This window comes from Letharia columbiana (assembly GCF_014066305.1).
Source record: "Letharia columbiana isolate WasteWater2 chromosome Unknown Sc0000074_s0, whole genome shotgun sequence".
NCBI lineage: Eukaryota > Fungi > Ascomycota > Lecanoromycetes > Lecanorales > Parmeliaceae > Letharia > Letharia columbiana.
Window position 1 is genome coordinate 24,356 of NW_023501119.1, and position 16,370 is coordinate 40,725.

Sequence of the window (16,370 nt, forward strand, 5' to 3'; positions counted from 1 at the left end):
CATTTATCCATCTGTACCATGGAATCGCGCAATTCGACGCTCGAGCTCTGAGAGGCATTGCTCTGCGAACGATGCCTGTCCGGTCTTCTCTCCTTACGACTGAGCCCCTCTCCCGTCTCCGAGACGGGAATCCCCCCTCTCAGTCATTTTCACTGAATTGATTAATATGCACGGTTTTCATAATGCGGTCCTTATCATCCATGCCGGAATCGTGGATCGGCATGCCCCAAACGGGCGCGTCGGTCCTCCTGCCCCCGACGACGTTGGTGTCGAAGCCGCCGTTCGCGTGGGCCAGCTCGACGTCCCCGTCGCCCATGCTCTTGGTGCCCCAGCCGCCATTGCCCCCGCCGGCGATCCTCTCCTCGCTCTCGCTGCGGATGTAGCCGTCGTGGTCGAGGCCGTGGTGGGCGGTGCGGCGCCGGGAGGTGATGCCCTGGTTCGAGGAGAGGTGGAAGCGGTTCGAGGAGTCGGGGCCGGCGGAGGATTTGAAGGCGCCGAGGCCGAAGACGCGGGAGATGAGGGGCCAGAGGTGGGGGATATTGGCGACGATGACGGCGGTGGAGGTTTCGCCGGCGTACCAGTTGAGGTAGATGAGGGAGCCGTAGCCGGCGGTGAAGTTGTAGTAGCGGTTGAGGATGGCGCAGAGGATGACGAGGGTACCGAGGGAGAAGATGCCGAAGAGGACGATTTTTCTGGAGGAGAGGTTAGTGGAGGGATGTTTCGAATTGGATGGTTGTTTGCGGACCTTTTGAGGGGCAGTTGTGCCTTGATGAGCAATGGGATGGGTAGGGAGAGGATTAACAGATCGGATGTGATGTTGAATACGGCGTCGTCAATGAGATGGTTGTAGTAACTCGCACATTGCGCTGTGGCGTTGAAAAGACAGTTAGTCAGCTGCTGGTTCATTCTCCAGGGGGAAATTAGTGGAAACAACAGATACTCACAGTTGGGAACAGGGACCTTCCAGTACCAATTCACAGGCCGACACCAGACACCCAAGAAAAGGATCATCACAATGATGTAGCCGAGCAGGGTATACGCTGCAACGTATTTGACCGCACGATGATATCTCGGCAGTCCCTTACTACGTCGTTCTTAGGTTAGCCGTCTTTCATTTTTCGTTCACGTCCATTTCCCAAGCTTCTCGTGTGTCTTCCAATGGTCCTTCACAATCCACCAGGAGCATTACAGGCAGGCGTATGTGGGGTGCGACTCACGTCATGTGGTTATACAAGATTAGCAGGCAAGCTTTGCAACCCCAGACCGTTGACAACTTTGTCATTTCCGTAGCGAACGTCCACTTGCAGCCGTAGATTGCGTTCTGGATTTCAGCGGGTGTGATAGTTGCGAGGAAGGACGGAGGTAGGTAGGCATTGAGATTCACGGCCGTCTGGTTGATCCCGACTATCACTATGGTATAGCAACACTGTCCTCGTTGATCGTATGGTCAGCCTTATATCGACGACCAGAGCTTTGCTGCGTGAGGAGTTTTTACTGTGCTCGGGTATGGTGGTTGAGTAGGATGATGGTAAACAGGCGTCTTGAATCACGGGGCAAATGAATTGGGGGGGGAGGAGAAGGAATAGGAACGTACGACGACAAAGTACATTATATAGTCATCGATTTGCAGCTTCTTGAAAGATCCAAGCAGAATCCTTCGAGACAAGCTGGAGGCATGTCAGTCAATTAGCCTGTGCGAGAGGAGAGAGAGCCTTGTAGGTGGTTTTCACTTACGTTCTGCCAATGACGACCAGAATAGCAATTGTATAGAGGGTCCATGACTCGATGGCCAGCGATTGTGCTTCGCTCATCCCCATGATGTAGTGGGATGTTGAATTTCGTGCCCTCGCCTGGCGAGTCACACGAGCTACGATGGTGGAGTGCAGACGACGTGAACAGAGCACTTGGTGTCAAGGCTGACGGCGGAGAGTGTACCAAAGGTGCATCGAATGTTGGAAGATTGGAAGTTCGGAGAAGTGAAGACGAATTTGTCCCGAAGATGGTGCGCCGGTACTTGTTTATTATCAGCCTCGGCCGCTCCCCTTTACCGTACCTTATCTGACCGTTGTGACATGTGAAGTGATTCGAAAATGGAGAATTGTGCTCAAGAGAATTGCACGTACCTTACGCTAGGAAAGATGGATGGGATGGCACAGAGGACAAAGTGACTGTGACTGCTTGGGCAGCAGCGATGATTGGAAGCTAAGCATACGAGATCGGGAGCCAGCCTCTCTTCCCCGGACCGATCCCAGCAAGTCTCCATGGCCATTGCCCAAAAGGGATAGAGCAGTGTTGGGAAGTAAGGATGAGAAAAGAACGGTTTGAATGTTATCCCACGTACCGTATATTAAGTCTGGCAAGAGCTGCCGAGCGTTGATCAACACACCGAGTTGGATAGAACTGGTGGGTAGAACTGGTGGGTGGAGCATTGACATTCCTACTCCCTGCAATCATGTAAGAGGGTCAAGTGAATTCCCGATGCGTGCAGGTGCATATGCAGAATGTCAAGGAAAAAGGAAAAGGAAAAGGAAGAGAAGAAGGGCACAATGGGTGGGCGATTATTGGTTAGGGAAAGCAGAGGGACGGTAAGTAGGCCAGATCCATCCCGTTCCCAGAGTCCCAAAAGTTTGGCCTCGGGATTTCCAAGCGGGGAATATGCTTGCAAAGTATCTTTCGCGTAACAAAGTCAATATCGCCCAACCCCTGATTGGGCGTTTTTTCCCTTGCTTTCTTCTTCTTGCGTTCCAATTCCAAGGCACTTTATCAAGTTGTGCCGTGACGGCGCATGCGGTCTGTGTTAGCGAGTCTGTGATGACATGTGATGGTCTCGCACAAGTTCACACTTCCCAGTCCCAGAATTGAGCTCATGGCTCTTGGAGGCTTCGGCAGCGATATCGGAGCAATAATTGACGATGAATATCCGTATCAAAATGGGAGTCAAATAATGAACTGAGTTTGGGTAAAATGCATGACTACTATTATTCGTCTACTCGTATTATGATTGGAGGAAAAGCAAGACTATCAAGACTATCTTTACTCCTTCGCCTCTTCTCTTCGACCGGCTGAATAGCTACAAGTTAGGCTGACAGCGGTCCGAAGCATCGGATCATACTTGATCCTCTTCCATGTACAATCCCTCAATATCCCTCCCACCTGCCCCCATGCTAGCCACCTGCTAGGCCACATGTACTAGATCAGCCAAGCGAGCAGACGAGCAGGCCATTGGGTGGCGTGAAGAATTGGCGTGACAATGGCGTTTTGGACCCCACTACACCGGACTGCTGCGGCTCCGCTTCCCCGTTTGCGCTTTCCTTGAACGGGGTTTAGCGTAAAGTAAAATCCAGCGAGGTTTGTGTGAGGCCTGGACTTTTCAGCGCGGGACAGGCCCAAGCTCGACCAGTCCTCGGCCTCTCGAGTAGAAGATCGGAGTGCCCCTGACTAGTGTCGTATAGCGTGGGGTTTATCAACATCGTCTCTTGGCACTCGCGAATTTTCACGTTTCGCTTTCATCCTTTCTTCCCTCCTTTCCTTTTTCCACTTTATCCAACAGATCTTTGATGAGAGTCGATGAGAAGACTAGGTAAGAGTCGATGAGAGGACCGGTGGACTAGGTAGATAAGGACAGTCATCAATCGGGCCAATTGGCCTTCATCTGATCGCGTTGATCTTCATCTCTTCCAAACCTTTTCGTTCAAAGGGCCTGGACATTCCCCAGGGCCCCCAAATCATTTCTCGGGGTCCCAAGTTCTGGCAAACACGAGGACGATTACGAACTGCTGATGAATTGGACCTTCCTCAGGCATCAAACCAACAACAGTGCGTGAACTTGTTCATGCGCCCATGGCAAGGAGTTCAAACTGCCATGTGGCCAAATCATCTCAAGCACGTGGTAAGGTATAGCAAGAAGTACCTAAGCTGGTGATTGAGTGAAGAGATGGTCAGGCCTGGATGGCTTTTCGTACCTCTGACTTTGGAGATGAGTTTGAAATGGTGAAGCTCGTGTGAAACTCACCGGCTGCTGTGAAAGTCTGATTTTGCGTGATCCCTAATGCCTCCGGGATCTAGACCCTGAAGGTGACGCGGGAATTGCGTTCGGTGGACGGTACAGCAAGCGGAAAGGCAAGTAAGGAAGGTAAATAAGGTAAGGTTATGCATTAATCAGAATAAGGCCTAGTCCTGAAGTCGATTACGACTTGCATGAGTTAGATTCGACTTGCGAGTTGCGACTTAACCATGTGTTGGATGACGCTAGATATGCATCTAATACCCCACTAATCCCCCCACTAATCATCTAATGCACAGCAGGTTGGAAGCTTCAGGTGTAAGCCAACTCCAAGCCAACGGAAAGAGAGGCACGCCAATGCCAACGAGATATGATCCGGCATGGCCCATTATTACTAAGTAGGTACTGCTGATCCGTGCATGAAGCCATGAACCATCCCGTGCTCGCCGCCGAGTGGGCACATTTGGATCTACTGTAAACGAGACCCATGGCTCGCCTTTTCCCGAGCTGAGCTACAGCCATGCATTATCCTACCGTCATGCATGTAACACTTGCGTACTACCTTCTACCCCATCTATTAATCTTCCGGTTCCCCACCCCCCAATATCGCCCACTTCGATTGATCTCGTCGCAGTTGCGACAGATACTTCAACGACAAGTATCATCGCCTCCCCGACTGCCATCATGACTCTCGCCAACAATCCCCTCAACCATCCCGCCGCGCATCAGATACCTGAAAACGACGTGGAGAAGCGTGGCGAATTGAACGATAAAGATGCCGACATCAACGTGTCCTCGTTCACCGGCAGTAATTCCGAAGACAATACTACTCACACCTCCCATTCCTCTCTCGGTCCTCACGACATACCACCCACTCCCGTCGTCCTCAGAGGCAGGCTGAAAAGATGGAACGACAAGATCGAAGCTTTCGCCGGTCTCGAGGCGCGAGGCATCACTCGCGTGCTACCAGAGGAAAAACATGACATATCACTCATGGGATACGCCCAGATGTGCATCCTGTGGTTCAGCGTAAATGTCACGGTGAACAACCTAGCCGTCGGCTTCCTTGGCCCACTGGCCTTTAATCTGGGTTGGGTGGACAGTGTCTTACTGACCGTATTTGGTTGCGCGCTGGGATCCGTGCCAACTTCATACACGAGTACATGGGGTGCTGAAAGTGGTAATCGGACACTGGTATGCTTGCCCTGAGACATACGACTGGGCCAGTTAAAGCAATGACTCTTTACTGATGGGCATCCTAGATTGTGGCTCGATATGTAATGGGATACTGGCCAGCGAAGCTAATCGCCATCCTTAATGCCATCTTGATGATCGGATACGGCGTCATCAGTTGCATTATCGCCGGACAGATGCTCTCGGCCGTCAACGGTGGGCACATGACCATCATCGTGGGCATCATCATCGCCGCTCTCATCATCGGCGTCGTCGCCATCTTCGGCATGGCTGTCCTGCACGTATACGAAAGGTACATACAAACATCCTTCCCGAACCCCCACCCCCGGCCCCCAATCATAGCTAACCTCATCCCCTTCATCAGATGGGCTTTCATCCCCCAAGTCATCGCCCTCTTCGTCCTCATCGGCGCCGCCGGTCCCCACTTCAACACCGCTCTCCAATCCAGCGCCCCCATCACCGGCACCGCCGGCGAAATCACCGCCAACCGCCTCTCATTCTTCGCCCTCCAGTACTCCGTCCCCGTCGGCTGGGCGGCCGCCGGCTCGGATTTCTACGTCTACTACCCCACCCACACGAGCAAAAGGCTCACCTTCCTCATGACCTGGCTCGGCCTGGCCTCGTCCTTCATCTTCGTCAACATCATCGGCGTCGGCCTCGGCTGCGGCGTCGCCATCACCCCGGCCTGGCAGACCGCCTACGCCACGTCCTCGGGCGCCCTCCTCCTCGCCGGCTACGGCGGCCTCGGCGGCTTCGGCAGCTTCTGCACCGTCATCCTCGCCCTCTCCGCCATCCAGAACAACATCCCCGGCACCTACGCCGCCGCCATCGACATGCAGATCCTCGGCCGCTACTTCAAGGCCGTCCCGCGCTGGCTCTGGGTCGTGGCCGTCGTCATCGTCGAGTTCGTCTGCGGCGTCGCGGGCCGCGACCACCTCTTCGACATCTTCGAAAACTTCCTCGCCCTCATGGGCTACTGGATCTCCATCTTCGTCACCATTATGCTCGAGGAGCACATCCTGTTCCGCCGCCTCCGCGGCGTCCCCTTCGACTGGTCCGCCTGGGAGGACCGGAAGCGCCTCCCGCTCGGCGTCGCCGCCCTCGTCGCCTTCCTCATCGGCTGGGCCGGCGCCATCATCGGCATGTACCAGGCGTGGTACGCGGGGCCCGTGGCGAAGCACGTCGGCGGCTACGGAGGCGATATCGGCACCTGGGTCGCCATTGCGTTTACGTGCGTGACGTTTCCGCCGATGCGCTGGTTGGAGTTGAAGCTTGTGGGGCGGTGATGAGGGGGAGCGAGCGGATCCGCGGGCCGTGCGGGGTGTGCGTGTCCGGATGTGATGGATCGCCCGTCCGTCTGTCTATATAATCCGACGGATTGCCGACCAGCCATCCATCCTTTTTCGACGAAATGAGAAGTGGTGATGTTTATCTAAGGTACTTATCATCTATCCCGGCGCTAGGCGGGCTGAATAGAACGGTTTCGGTTTGGGGTCTGGTCTTGACTGTCCCGCAAGTACTTTGGAGTAGGTACGTAAGTAGGTAAATAAATACCGTAGAGACGTATGTCAGACGCAAAAGCTATGCATCCAACTTTATCTATCTATCTATCTATCTATCTATTTATTTATTTCCCCTTGGCCCCCATCCCCCCCACACTATCCTCCCCATCACCCCCCCCCACACCCACACCCACACCCACACCATCCTTTCTACTGTACCCCCCACCCCTGCGCACGCCCCCCCCTTTTTTTTTTGCCCTATCCTAACACCACCATCCCATCCCATCCCATCCCACCACCCTATTCCCATTCCCAATGCTCCATCCATCCATCCACCCTATCCCTCCATCCACCACCATCCCATCCTACCCATCACCACCATCCCATCCCAGCCCATCCCATCCCATCCCATCCCATCCCATCCCACCAACCTATCCCACCACCACCACTCATCCCATCCCACCATCCATCCCATCCCCCACCACCATCCCATCCCACCACCACCACCACTATTCCCAATGCTCCATCCATCCACCCTATCCTTTCAACCCCCACCCCTCGCACCCCCTTTGCCCTATCCCACCACCACCACCATCCCATCCCACCACCTATATCCCAAATAAATGCTCCATTCACCCATCCATCCATCCACCCACCCATCCATCCATCCACCCACATCGCACGGGATTATGTATTGAAAAATATCAAAACCCGAATCCGTTGCTAGTGGTGCTTCTAATGCTTCTGCTGGAAAGAAGGAAGGAAGGAAGGTTTCATAGGCTGTTTGTTACATTGATGGGTGAGGGAGTGGGGGGAGTGATGGATGGATGGATGGATGGAAGGGGTGGGGGGGAGTGGAGGGGAAGTGGAGGGGGGAAGTGGAGGGGGGATTTTGTTTGGGAGCGGGAGGATTCTGGGGTAGGGTATTGGTTTTGGTGTTATTGTTGGGAGGAGGGTGGGGGTGGGGGATGGGGATGGGAGGGATGCCTTGATTGGTACATGTGGTGTGTATGTATATGACAGCTCATATATTTAATATATGGACGTTGAACTCTGGGAGCTGTACATTTGCATGGCTGAAATACTTTCGTAAATATACCTCACTATATAGCCAAGTCTCCTGTACATCTACTTGTATATTTCTTTCTTCCTCTCTCCCATTTCTTCCTCTCCCCCATATCTTCCTCTCTATCGTCCCTTCCAATCATCCCCGATGATCGCCGCTCCCTTCTCGCCAATCGCATAGATGGTGGCCTGCGGATGCGCGCTGATATGCAGTGGCATGATACTCGCATCACATACTCTCAACCCTTTCGTGCCGTAGACCCTCAGTCTGCTATCAACGACATATCCATCTTCTTTTCTTCTTCCCCCCATGGCACAAGTGCCTATAGGATGCCAGTCCGTGATCGTAGAGTTGCGGACCCAGTCCGCGAAATTGTAGTTTGGGTCTGTAGGATCTGAAGGAGGGTAGACACGGGAGACGATGATGTCTGAGAGCGGAGGGGTGGAACAGATTTTATCGGCGTAGGCTTGGGACGCCACCATCATCTTGAAATCGACTTCCCCGCCTTTGCCATCGTAATATCTTGGATCGATGACGGGTTTCTCCGTGGCGGTTGCTTTGGAGCCGTTCTTTTGCTGGGTAGGAGGAATGTGTATGCTCCCCTTTGAAAACGGGTATTGTAGCATCTGCAGCATCGTCGCGTACTTCTTTCCCGGCAGGGATTTAAAGTACGGACTGTAATTGCTGACGTCGAAGTTCCATTCGATTTGACCCAGATTCTTATCGGCCAAGAGTCTGTTAACGAGGATGCGGTCGCTGGGCTTTGATTTGGGGCTAGATTGGGAGAGCAAGGAGTTGCCCAGAGAGGAAAGCTCTTCGTGAGAGACAAAGTGGGAGAAGGGTAGGTAGGCGACAGAGGAGGGGATTGCGGTACGGGGGCCGGATTGCGAGAGGGCGTATTCTTTATCTGCTGCTTCAGCCAACTTTGGATCGGCACGCAGGTCTTCAGGTGTGACGATTGAAGGGGCGATTTCAAAGATCATGGCGGTCACTATTAAATGTGTCAGCATATTCTATCGATGATCGAACGGGCGGCCCGAGAGAGTTACTCATGTGCTCCTGTAAATTCTCCCCAACGGCTGTATTATCAACTTTGACGTCGATACCCGCAACCTCAAGAACTTCTGGGTTGCCAATCCCGGATAGCTCCAGGAGCTGCGGCGACTGCACGCTCCCAGCGCAGATGACCACTTCTCCTTCAGTCCTAATGATATGCTCTTCACCATCATGTGTGAACCGCACACCCTTTGCAGCCCACGCTTGCCCTTCCTTCTCCAGAACCACTTCTTGCACAAACGCCTCTGTCAACAGGTGCAAATTCTTCCTGCCACTGTTGGGTCTGTAGTATGCAGTTGCTGAGTAGCTTCTTTCCCGCTTATCTGGCGTCACGCCTGTAAGTGAGGTCCAAACACCAACGTTCGAGCCGGAGAAATGACTGCTGTTGGTCTCGATACCCAGTTTGTGAAGGGTAGCGTGCCAGTGCTGGTGGGAGGCTCCGTATGTGACTGAATACGTTGTTTGTAGAGGGCCTGCGGTACCATGTTGCTCGGGGTCAAAAATCGATTTGTGTTTGGACTGGTGTTCGGAGTCTGGTTGGTGGAATGTCTCGCTCTTTTTAAAGTAGGGTCTACTTGATCGTCAATCCCACATGCAGGTTATGCCTATGGCCATAAAAGACTCACAGCAGCCCTTCCCAACCCCACCCCTCCGCTCCCAGTTCCTCCCAAGCATCATAGTCCTCCTTGCACCCCCTGTTCCACGTCATGAAATTCAATGCACTTGTCCCTCCCAGCACTCTCCCTCTCGGCCACGGCAAGCTCCTGCCATTCAATCCAGGCTGTGGTGTAGATTCAAACTGCCAATCGTAGTCCGAGCCCAACGTCTCTCCAAAGCGACCTGGCACGTTGATCTTCGGGTCGTCGAAAGCTGCGGACCCAGCTTCTAAGACGCCGACGGTGATATCTGGGTTTTCGGAGAGGCGGGCTGCGACAACGAGACCGGCTGTACCGCCGCCGATGACGAGGTGGGTGTATTTGTGGGAGAGGAAGGAGGTGAGACTGGGGTGGTCGTCTGTGCTGCCCATTTTTGCTGACAGGAAGGCTGTGTCCGGGCGTACTGCAGTCTCCAATTCAATTCTCAACTGGCAAGAAGGGAATGACACCAGATGGCGATAGGATCAAAAGGAGCAAGAGAGGATCGGCCAATTGGCCAAAGGTTTGAAAGAAGCATCATGAAATAAACATACGCCAACAACCCCACATGGCTCAATCCACCGACCAGCGTGGGAGCGGGGACAAAATAATACTAGTACTCTATGTTTGATGGAGCCGAAGTGGTCTGGAAGCCAAGGATCCAGTGGGGTATCTGTGGGCCCTGGAACCGCGCTATCTGCAGGCTAGTCCCGCCTAGAAGTCAGACCCTGGAGAATATGAAATGCCACTTCACCGCCTGGATGTCAACATCAGATTAGGGCAATACTCTTTGGGAGAGATGGTTTCAAAACAGCCACGCGTACTCTACCCTTGTCGACAGCGAGGTCGCTTCATTGAAGATGGTGTTAAAGTCTTGAATTACTCCACTCGCTCCCTGTCGTGAACGCTCCCTTCCTTGCGCGCCCTGAGATGGATCAAGCGCAGCTTGACCCCGAAGCCCACGACTGGGGAAGGTTGGTATAGCTCTCCAGACCTCTCGTGGTCCTGGCATCGGCGATGTAGAAATCACGCAGGTAAGACAGGGTCCTACCCACGGCCCCGATTATTCTTGTTTTTCTTTCCTCTGACAGCCCCATTAGGTCGAAGAACCCACCCTCTCCCCCTCGGGACGTCCACACAACACTGCACCTTCCGCTGCGCATGCCGCAAATTCCACAATGGCTGCTCTACCTCTTGCCACTGCGCTGGCGACTGACAATGCAAGAACCAATTGTATGATCTGGCCCGTACTCTTCGGAGTCGATTCGGATCTGGAGACGCATCTACGCGCCACGCCTTGCTTTACAAGATACTTGGCTAGGAAGAAGGGGTCGGATCTTTAATTGGATTGGATATAGATACTGCGGCGGAAAGTCATAAGCCTGAAGGGGATTGATGGAGACGACATATAGATGGGCGGAGTATATCACGAGGCGAGGTTTGATGATAGAGTTCGTGCTTGGAAAGATCGCCGGGTAGCTGGCTTGCAGAAGGAGGCGGAGAGGACTGCATATATACGGACGATATTCGAGTACGGATTGTGAACGGAAGACGACAGTGATGATCGACAGTGATGGTTGTAGAAGGTTCTTCTACTCTTTCTGCAGGGATGGCTGGGAGCAGGATAGCAGTATGTGACAGTGTCGGGCTTGTGGAGATTATAATAGTTGGCTTTGTGGGGGGGTTTTTGAGCACTTCGATCATCTTCGTCAGGAGGGCCGAGGTGTCCCAGATTCATACGATTCGAGGGAGAGGTAGGACATGTGACAACCTTCCTTCTATGACGTGTTTATCCAGGCTTCGTTGCAGACATCCTGCAATCTAAGTTCATCATCTCGGCTCTAGATGCTCTATCGATTGCTCTAGTCGAAAGCACGAGCCTGTCGACCTTCTTTTGAAACCTCGCGTCAAACATCCTCGGTTCGACTTCATGTTCAAAGCATCCTGCGTAGCAATCTCTCTCGTCGGCAGCGAAAATTCGCGCGCTGTCGATCAAACCTCGAATTGAATCTTCTTTCAATACCTCTCAACGGCATTGGGCTCTTCTCGGTATTGGGATGTGGGTTACGGATGTTGATGCTTCTCTTCTGTGGCGTGTAGGGACTGTCAGGGACTATGGTATCTCCTAGACTCGGCCGCTCTGGGCCTTCTTGCCTCTGCTTGCCTCTGCCGGCCTTCCTTCCTCGACCATTGCGCGGCTGACCTTCGATGGCTTCTCAGCGTAATGCTGGCTTTTCCCTCGTTGCAGCCTGTATTACTCCTAATAATGAAAATTCGATTCTTCCCGCCCGAGATCTGACTAGCCGTTTCATCGGCGTCATCTTTAAGATTCTCCTTATCATCCTCAAAAGCAATGGGTTTTTGCGGTCGATGTCCAAATAAGGACACGTCCTGAATACAAGCAACGTCGTCTCTTTACTGGAGAGCTAGATGAGGACTCGAAGAGAGACAGTCGACTCCTTTCTTTTGCCTTGCTAACCCACCATTGCATGGCCACGCTGAGGCCGCCCGTCTTTCAACCATCACGTTATTACGACCGATCATACATGGTTCACCTCTTTATCTATATCGTCGTTACATGAATCTTAATTAGCAAAAAATATGGCGGCCTAAAGAAACGGCGCGTATGCGTTAACTTACAAATACCGGATGAAGTTCCTGAGTACAAGATATGTCAACAGATCATCCAATAGGCCCGTCTAGAGACACACGGCAAACCGGGGGAAATTCAAAAAGCTGATCGGGATTTCTCAACCCTAATCGACCAAAATCTTGAGAAGTTGTATTCGACTTGATGGTCTTTTCAAAAGATTGCACGCTATTGACCCTTCGGAGAATTCCGCAAGTACGCAATCTATCGATCCTCTGCCTTAGAAGCATGTATACGATCGAGCACCGAGGAAACCCCAGAAGCATACAGGATACCCATGCTTAATGCCTCAAGGGCTGGGCGACGAAGACCCTTTCGTCATGTCAAGTCTAGTCTGCTTCCGTCCAACTGCCCTTTTTTCTTTCCAATTTCAGTCCTTGCGGGACATGGTCTCTTGAGAGGCCTCGCGTTGGTGTTCAGGCGGAGATCATGTTCCTTCAACATAGATTCCGTTTCTTCTCCACACCTCTCAGCGACGGCCAAAAAAGCTTCATCAGCAAGCTCTCGGTTCTCCACGATCTCGTTTCGGGAGGACACCCGACATCTCGTTCAAATCCGGTAACCCTCTTCGAGAGAGAAATCGCCGAAACGGCTCCACTACTTGAGATAACTTCCACGACCTTGGATCAGCGGCACAGATTCTAAAAACGCTGAGATCAGGCTTCTGGAAACCCAAAGTCGCCGGATGCTCAGTGGTCACATGCAGGTGGAACACGAGATGGCGCGCCTCGTCCTGTGGAAGATCTTGCGGACATCTACATTGGAGGAGGTCCAGACTGCGATATCCGCGCCGTGCTCGGGATTGATACTTCGTATCGTGAAGGATCGGCAACAGTTTTCTCTTTCGAGCATCCTATTTGCAACCGGATACACAATAGTCGACACGGGTCAGGCTCCGATGCACTCTACCAATTTTGAGGAGAAAAAAAGGCCGAACGGATCCAGATCTTACAGGATTGCAGATGGCACCTTTGTGGACCTGCGCGTGGATGGGCCGCAGGTCCGAATCGGACCGAGATCGGAATAGTCCTCGCGGGAAATCTTGGGCTTCGAGATGTCAGACCGGTTGAGACACTCTGGCACTTGCCAGCTGATCTGCGTTGTGAGTACGGCTTGCTATCTAAGACTAGGCATAGCGCATATGAAAGCATCAGGCGTATCTACTCAGGGGCTACAGTTGCAGACGTCATCATCGTGCAGATACTGCACTGAAAACTATTCTCCTAGACTCTCGCTCGCTCCATTCACAGACTGAAATCCTTCAAGCTCGCCCAAAGGAAGGCGTCTCTCGTTCAAGCATGACACTCCGTCTCAAACTCAGAGACCTCCATGACCAACTTTCCGCGGTTCTCCCACGTGTGGACTCCAATGTTCTCCTCCTCCTCATTTTCTTCTTCAGCAATACCGACTGCTCCCTTGGCACCGCGCTCCTTGACCTTCGCTTTCACAGGCCATCTCCCACCGTCGGCGTGATCGTGCGTAATCTGCGAACCCGAGCCATCGGGCCTCCCCTGGACTTGAGACAATGTAGGGGAGGGTACCATGATTCCCTCGTCAGAACCTGCTTTTGCCCGCTCTAGAAGAGATTTCAGTCTCCACTTCGAAGTTTTGCTACTCGCAGCAGACGCACCCTTCTCGGCCGACGTGGAGGGGTGATGATAATGTCGGTCAGCACCTATAACGTTCTGGGGTCCTCCCCCAGCTACCGCCATGAGCTGGTTCAGGACCAGGAACTCCAGCTTCAACTTCAGAATGTAGCTGAAAGTCTGGATCGGATGGCTGATGCCCGTTTGGTTGAGGAATACCAAGACCACGGTCAAGATGTCTAGGCAGACAGCAATCACGTTGACACAAATGAGGTCAGTCATGACGCGGCGCTGTCTGAGGCCCGACATAAGATTGAGTACCCTGGCTAAGGACCAAATGTAGATGCCGTTGAGGATGCATTCGGCAAAGGTAAAGCCGAGCTGGGTGAACCGATCGACTATGGCCTCTCTGGGCGAGTAGATGGCAGAGAGGCGGGGGTTATAGGGGTTGAATGCTTGCCAGACTAGAGGCCAGGTTGGAATGATCGTCAGGGATGCAACGGCTATGATCATGATGAGTACCCATCGTTGGAGCTTGCGACTCTGATTGACCAGATGGAGTCTTGAATAGAGGACCAGAAGCTGTGCGGGAGCGTATATGGTCCAGCCCCCCAAGAGAAAGAGCGTGTACAGCGGCCACAGGGGCTCGGGGTTGGGGACAAAGTATTTCAATACGACCCCAATGGAGTCGATCAAACAGCCGCAGGTTCCGAGCAACATACACCAGTAGTAGAGACCCTTCTTCCTCTTGAATATCCGGTAGATGCTGAGGTTGTTGTCGACGAAAAGGTAGAATACTATGGCGACGAAGCCGCTTGCTGCTAATTCTTCACCTGGTCTTAAGAGGTTTGTTAGGTACGATTATACAAGGTGGATCAAACTTGATCGTACCTCCATTTCGCAGAGGCCGATTCCGCAAGATCGTATGCCGAGGGGGAAGGCATTGCGTAGGTTCGAGATACGTGAAAATTTGAGAAATTCACGACAAAAGCGCGGGTTCATCGGAGAACTTCGACAAGCTCGGTCTCGAAAACCGCAGAAGGGAAATCCTTAGGCCTTCTTATGTGCTGGAATCTTCGCCCCAGAAACGGAAGCGACCACTTCAGTAATTGAGGATGTGAAAGGGATTTCTTGACGTTCCGTAAGCCAATCCTACAGCACACGGATCCGACTGCTTCATTGGTCAAGATTGCGAGGCACAGCCTCAGCACTGGATGAGAGATGCCTGAATTGACCACCGATCACTTCGCTCTCAATCCGTGCCTTTTGTTGGTGACATCAAAGTTCCCAAGGTTGAGCTTAGCTAGGGATCCTCTCAAGGGCCGTCCCAGCCGACACGCATGAAGATCCTCCATGAAACATAATGCAAAGGCTTGGATATGGTCTGCCACCTGCGCAGTTCATACTCGATCTATAATGTACAATACAAATCCTCCTCCGATGTCCGACGCGCGGACAGGAGCAGTATGAACAGTTTCCTTCTCGGTAGAGCTCGGCTCGTGTCTAGCTTATGCGCAGCTTACGTCAGATGATAAGGCAGAGTCATATCGGCCGCGGACTTGCATTGAGGACTGCGAGAGAAGGGTTTTCCGTTCCAGGGCGCTGTGCTCCTTCGGAGTGCCGTAATACTCATGCAGCAGTAAAAGTGGGCGCAGGGAAGGGTCATAACTAGGTTCAGCAGGAGCATTACACCCGATGGTCCGTCCCCAGTTTCTGGACGGACAGTCCGCACGGTCCATTCTAGACCATCCGAGCATCTCTTAGACGGACCATAGACAGTCCAAGGCATGCGGACGGAGGGTCCGAATTAAGTGTCTGATAATTTGGGATCACATTCAAGGCTTTCGATTGAAAATGGAACTCTTAGTCAGCTTCTTGGCAGCAATCAAGCGCACTAATTAAGCTCTTGCAAGTGATATACTAACCGCTTTGATGTCAGCTTCTTCGACTATTAGGACTGAAGGTCCAAATTGAACCTGGACGGTCTAAGGTCTTTGGATGGACCATTTGGACCATCGGGAGCATTGAGCTGCAGGAGAGGCAGACTCATCTTGGCCGCAAGCGGCACTCACTGGTGGAGAGTTTCAGAGCTAGCGAAGTTCTTCGAAGTTCTTGAGCATGTGAAATTCACGTGTGGACGAGTTCATGCCATGAAAAGATGATTGGGGTTAGATTCAAATGATGGTGATGAGATACCCTAGATTTCCAAGTCCTCATATGCCTGGGCGTCACACGGCTGTGGTCTCCCCCATTGAGAGGCGAATGCGTAGCTGCCAAGCGTGGCATACACTTCCCAAGGGTCGGCATCTCTTTCTCGTTGAAGGATTTGAGCGACGACTTCAGCATTTCGAACGTAGAAGTGGCTGCTTATGTAATGTAACTGTTCGATGACCCATGGCCAAACGCCTGGAACGGCCTTTGATCTTCCCGTGACATAAAGTGGGAAAACAAGCATAGAGCGGTCTAATTGGTGATTGGGAGTATAGGATGGCGAGCCCCCCCAAGGCCACGATCCAGGATTTGATCCGGGGTCTCGTGCAGAAGATCCGACTTCTCTGATGTAGCGTCACCACTGTCCACATACTGCGGCACACACGCACATGCTTGGCCCGCTAACACTTCAATGTTGTCATGTGCGACTCATATCAGTGCCAAGTACTTGCCGCTTGTAGGTGACG

General features: G+C 52.6%; 4 protein-coding genes across 4 annotated transcripts; 1 reads left to right on the forward strand and 3 right to left on the reverse strand.

Annotated features, from left to right (window-relative positions):
* Nucleotides 1–139: 139 nt before the first annotated feature.
* HO173_012120 (uncharacterized protein) lies at nt 140–1,817 on the reverse strand (the record flags this gene model as incomplete). Its single annotated transcript, XM_037313993.1, has 6 exons — nt 140–692; nt 746–866; nt 945–1,084; nt 1,218–1,426; nt 1,595–1,667; nt 1,735–1,817. The coding sequence occupies 6 exons, from the start codon at nt 1,815–1,817 to the stop codon at nt 140–142; spliced, it is 1,179 nt and encodes a 392-aa protein (XP_037159082.1).
* A 2,870-nt stretch (nt 1,818–4,687) lies between these two features.
* On the forward strand, nt 4,688–6,483 carry HO173_012121 (uncharacterized protein; the record flags this gene model as incomplete). Its single annotated transcript, XM_037313994.1, has 3 exons — nt 4,688–5,197; nt 5,266–5,489; nt 5,562–6,483. 3 exons carry the CDS (start codon nt 4,688–4,690, stop codon nt 6,481–6,483), a joined length of 1,656 nt encoding a protein of 551 aa, XP_037159083.1.
* Nucleotides 6,484–7,887: 1,404 nt separating this feature from the next.
* Nucleotides 7,888–9,848, reverse strand: HO173_012122 (uncharacterized protein; the record flags this gene model as incomplete). The annotated part of the gene is made up of 3 exons (XM_037313995.1): nt 7,888–8,756; nt 8,815–9,392; nt 9,448–9,848. The coding sequence occupies 3 exons, from the start codon at nt 9,846–9,848 to the stop codon at nt 7,888–7,890; spliced, it is 1,848 nt and encodes a 615-aa protein (XP_037159084.1).
* A 3,550-nt stretch (nt 9,849–13,398) lies between these two features.
* Nucleotides 13,399–14,636, reverse strand: HO173_012123 (uncharacterized protein; the record flags this gene model as incomplete). Its single annotated transcript, XM_037313996.1, has 2 exons — nt 13,399–14,530; nt 14,584–14,636. 2 exons carry the CDS (start codon nt 14,634–14,636, stop codon nt 13,399–13,401), a joined length of 1,185 nt encoding a protein of 394 aa, XP_037159085.1.
* Nucleotides 14,637–16,370: the final 1,734 nt, after the last annotated feature.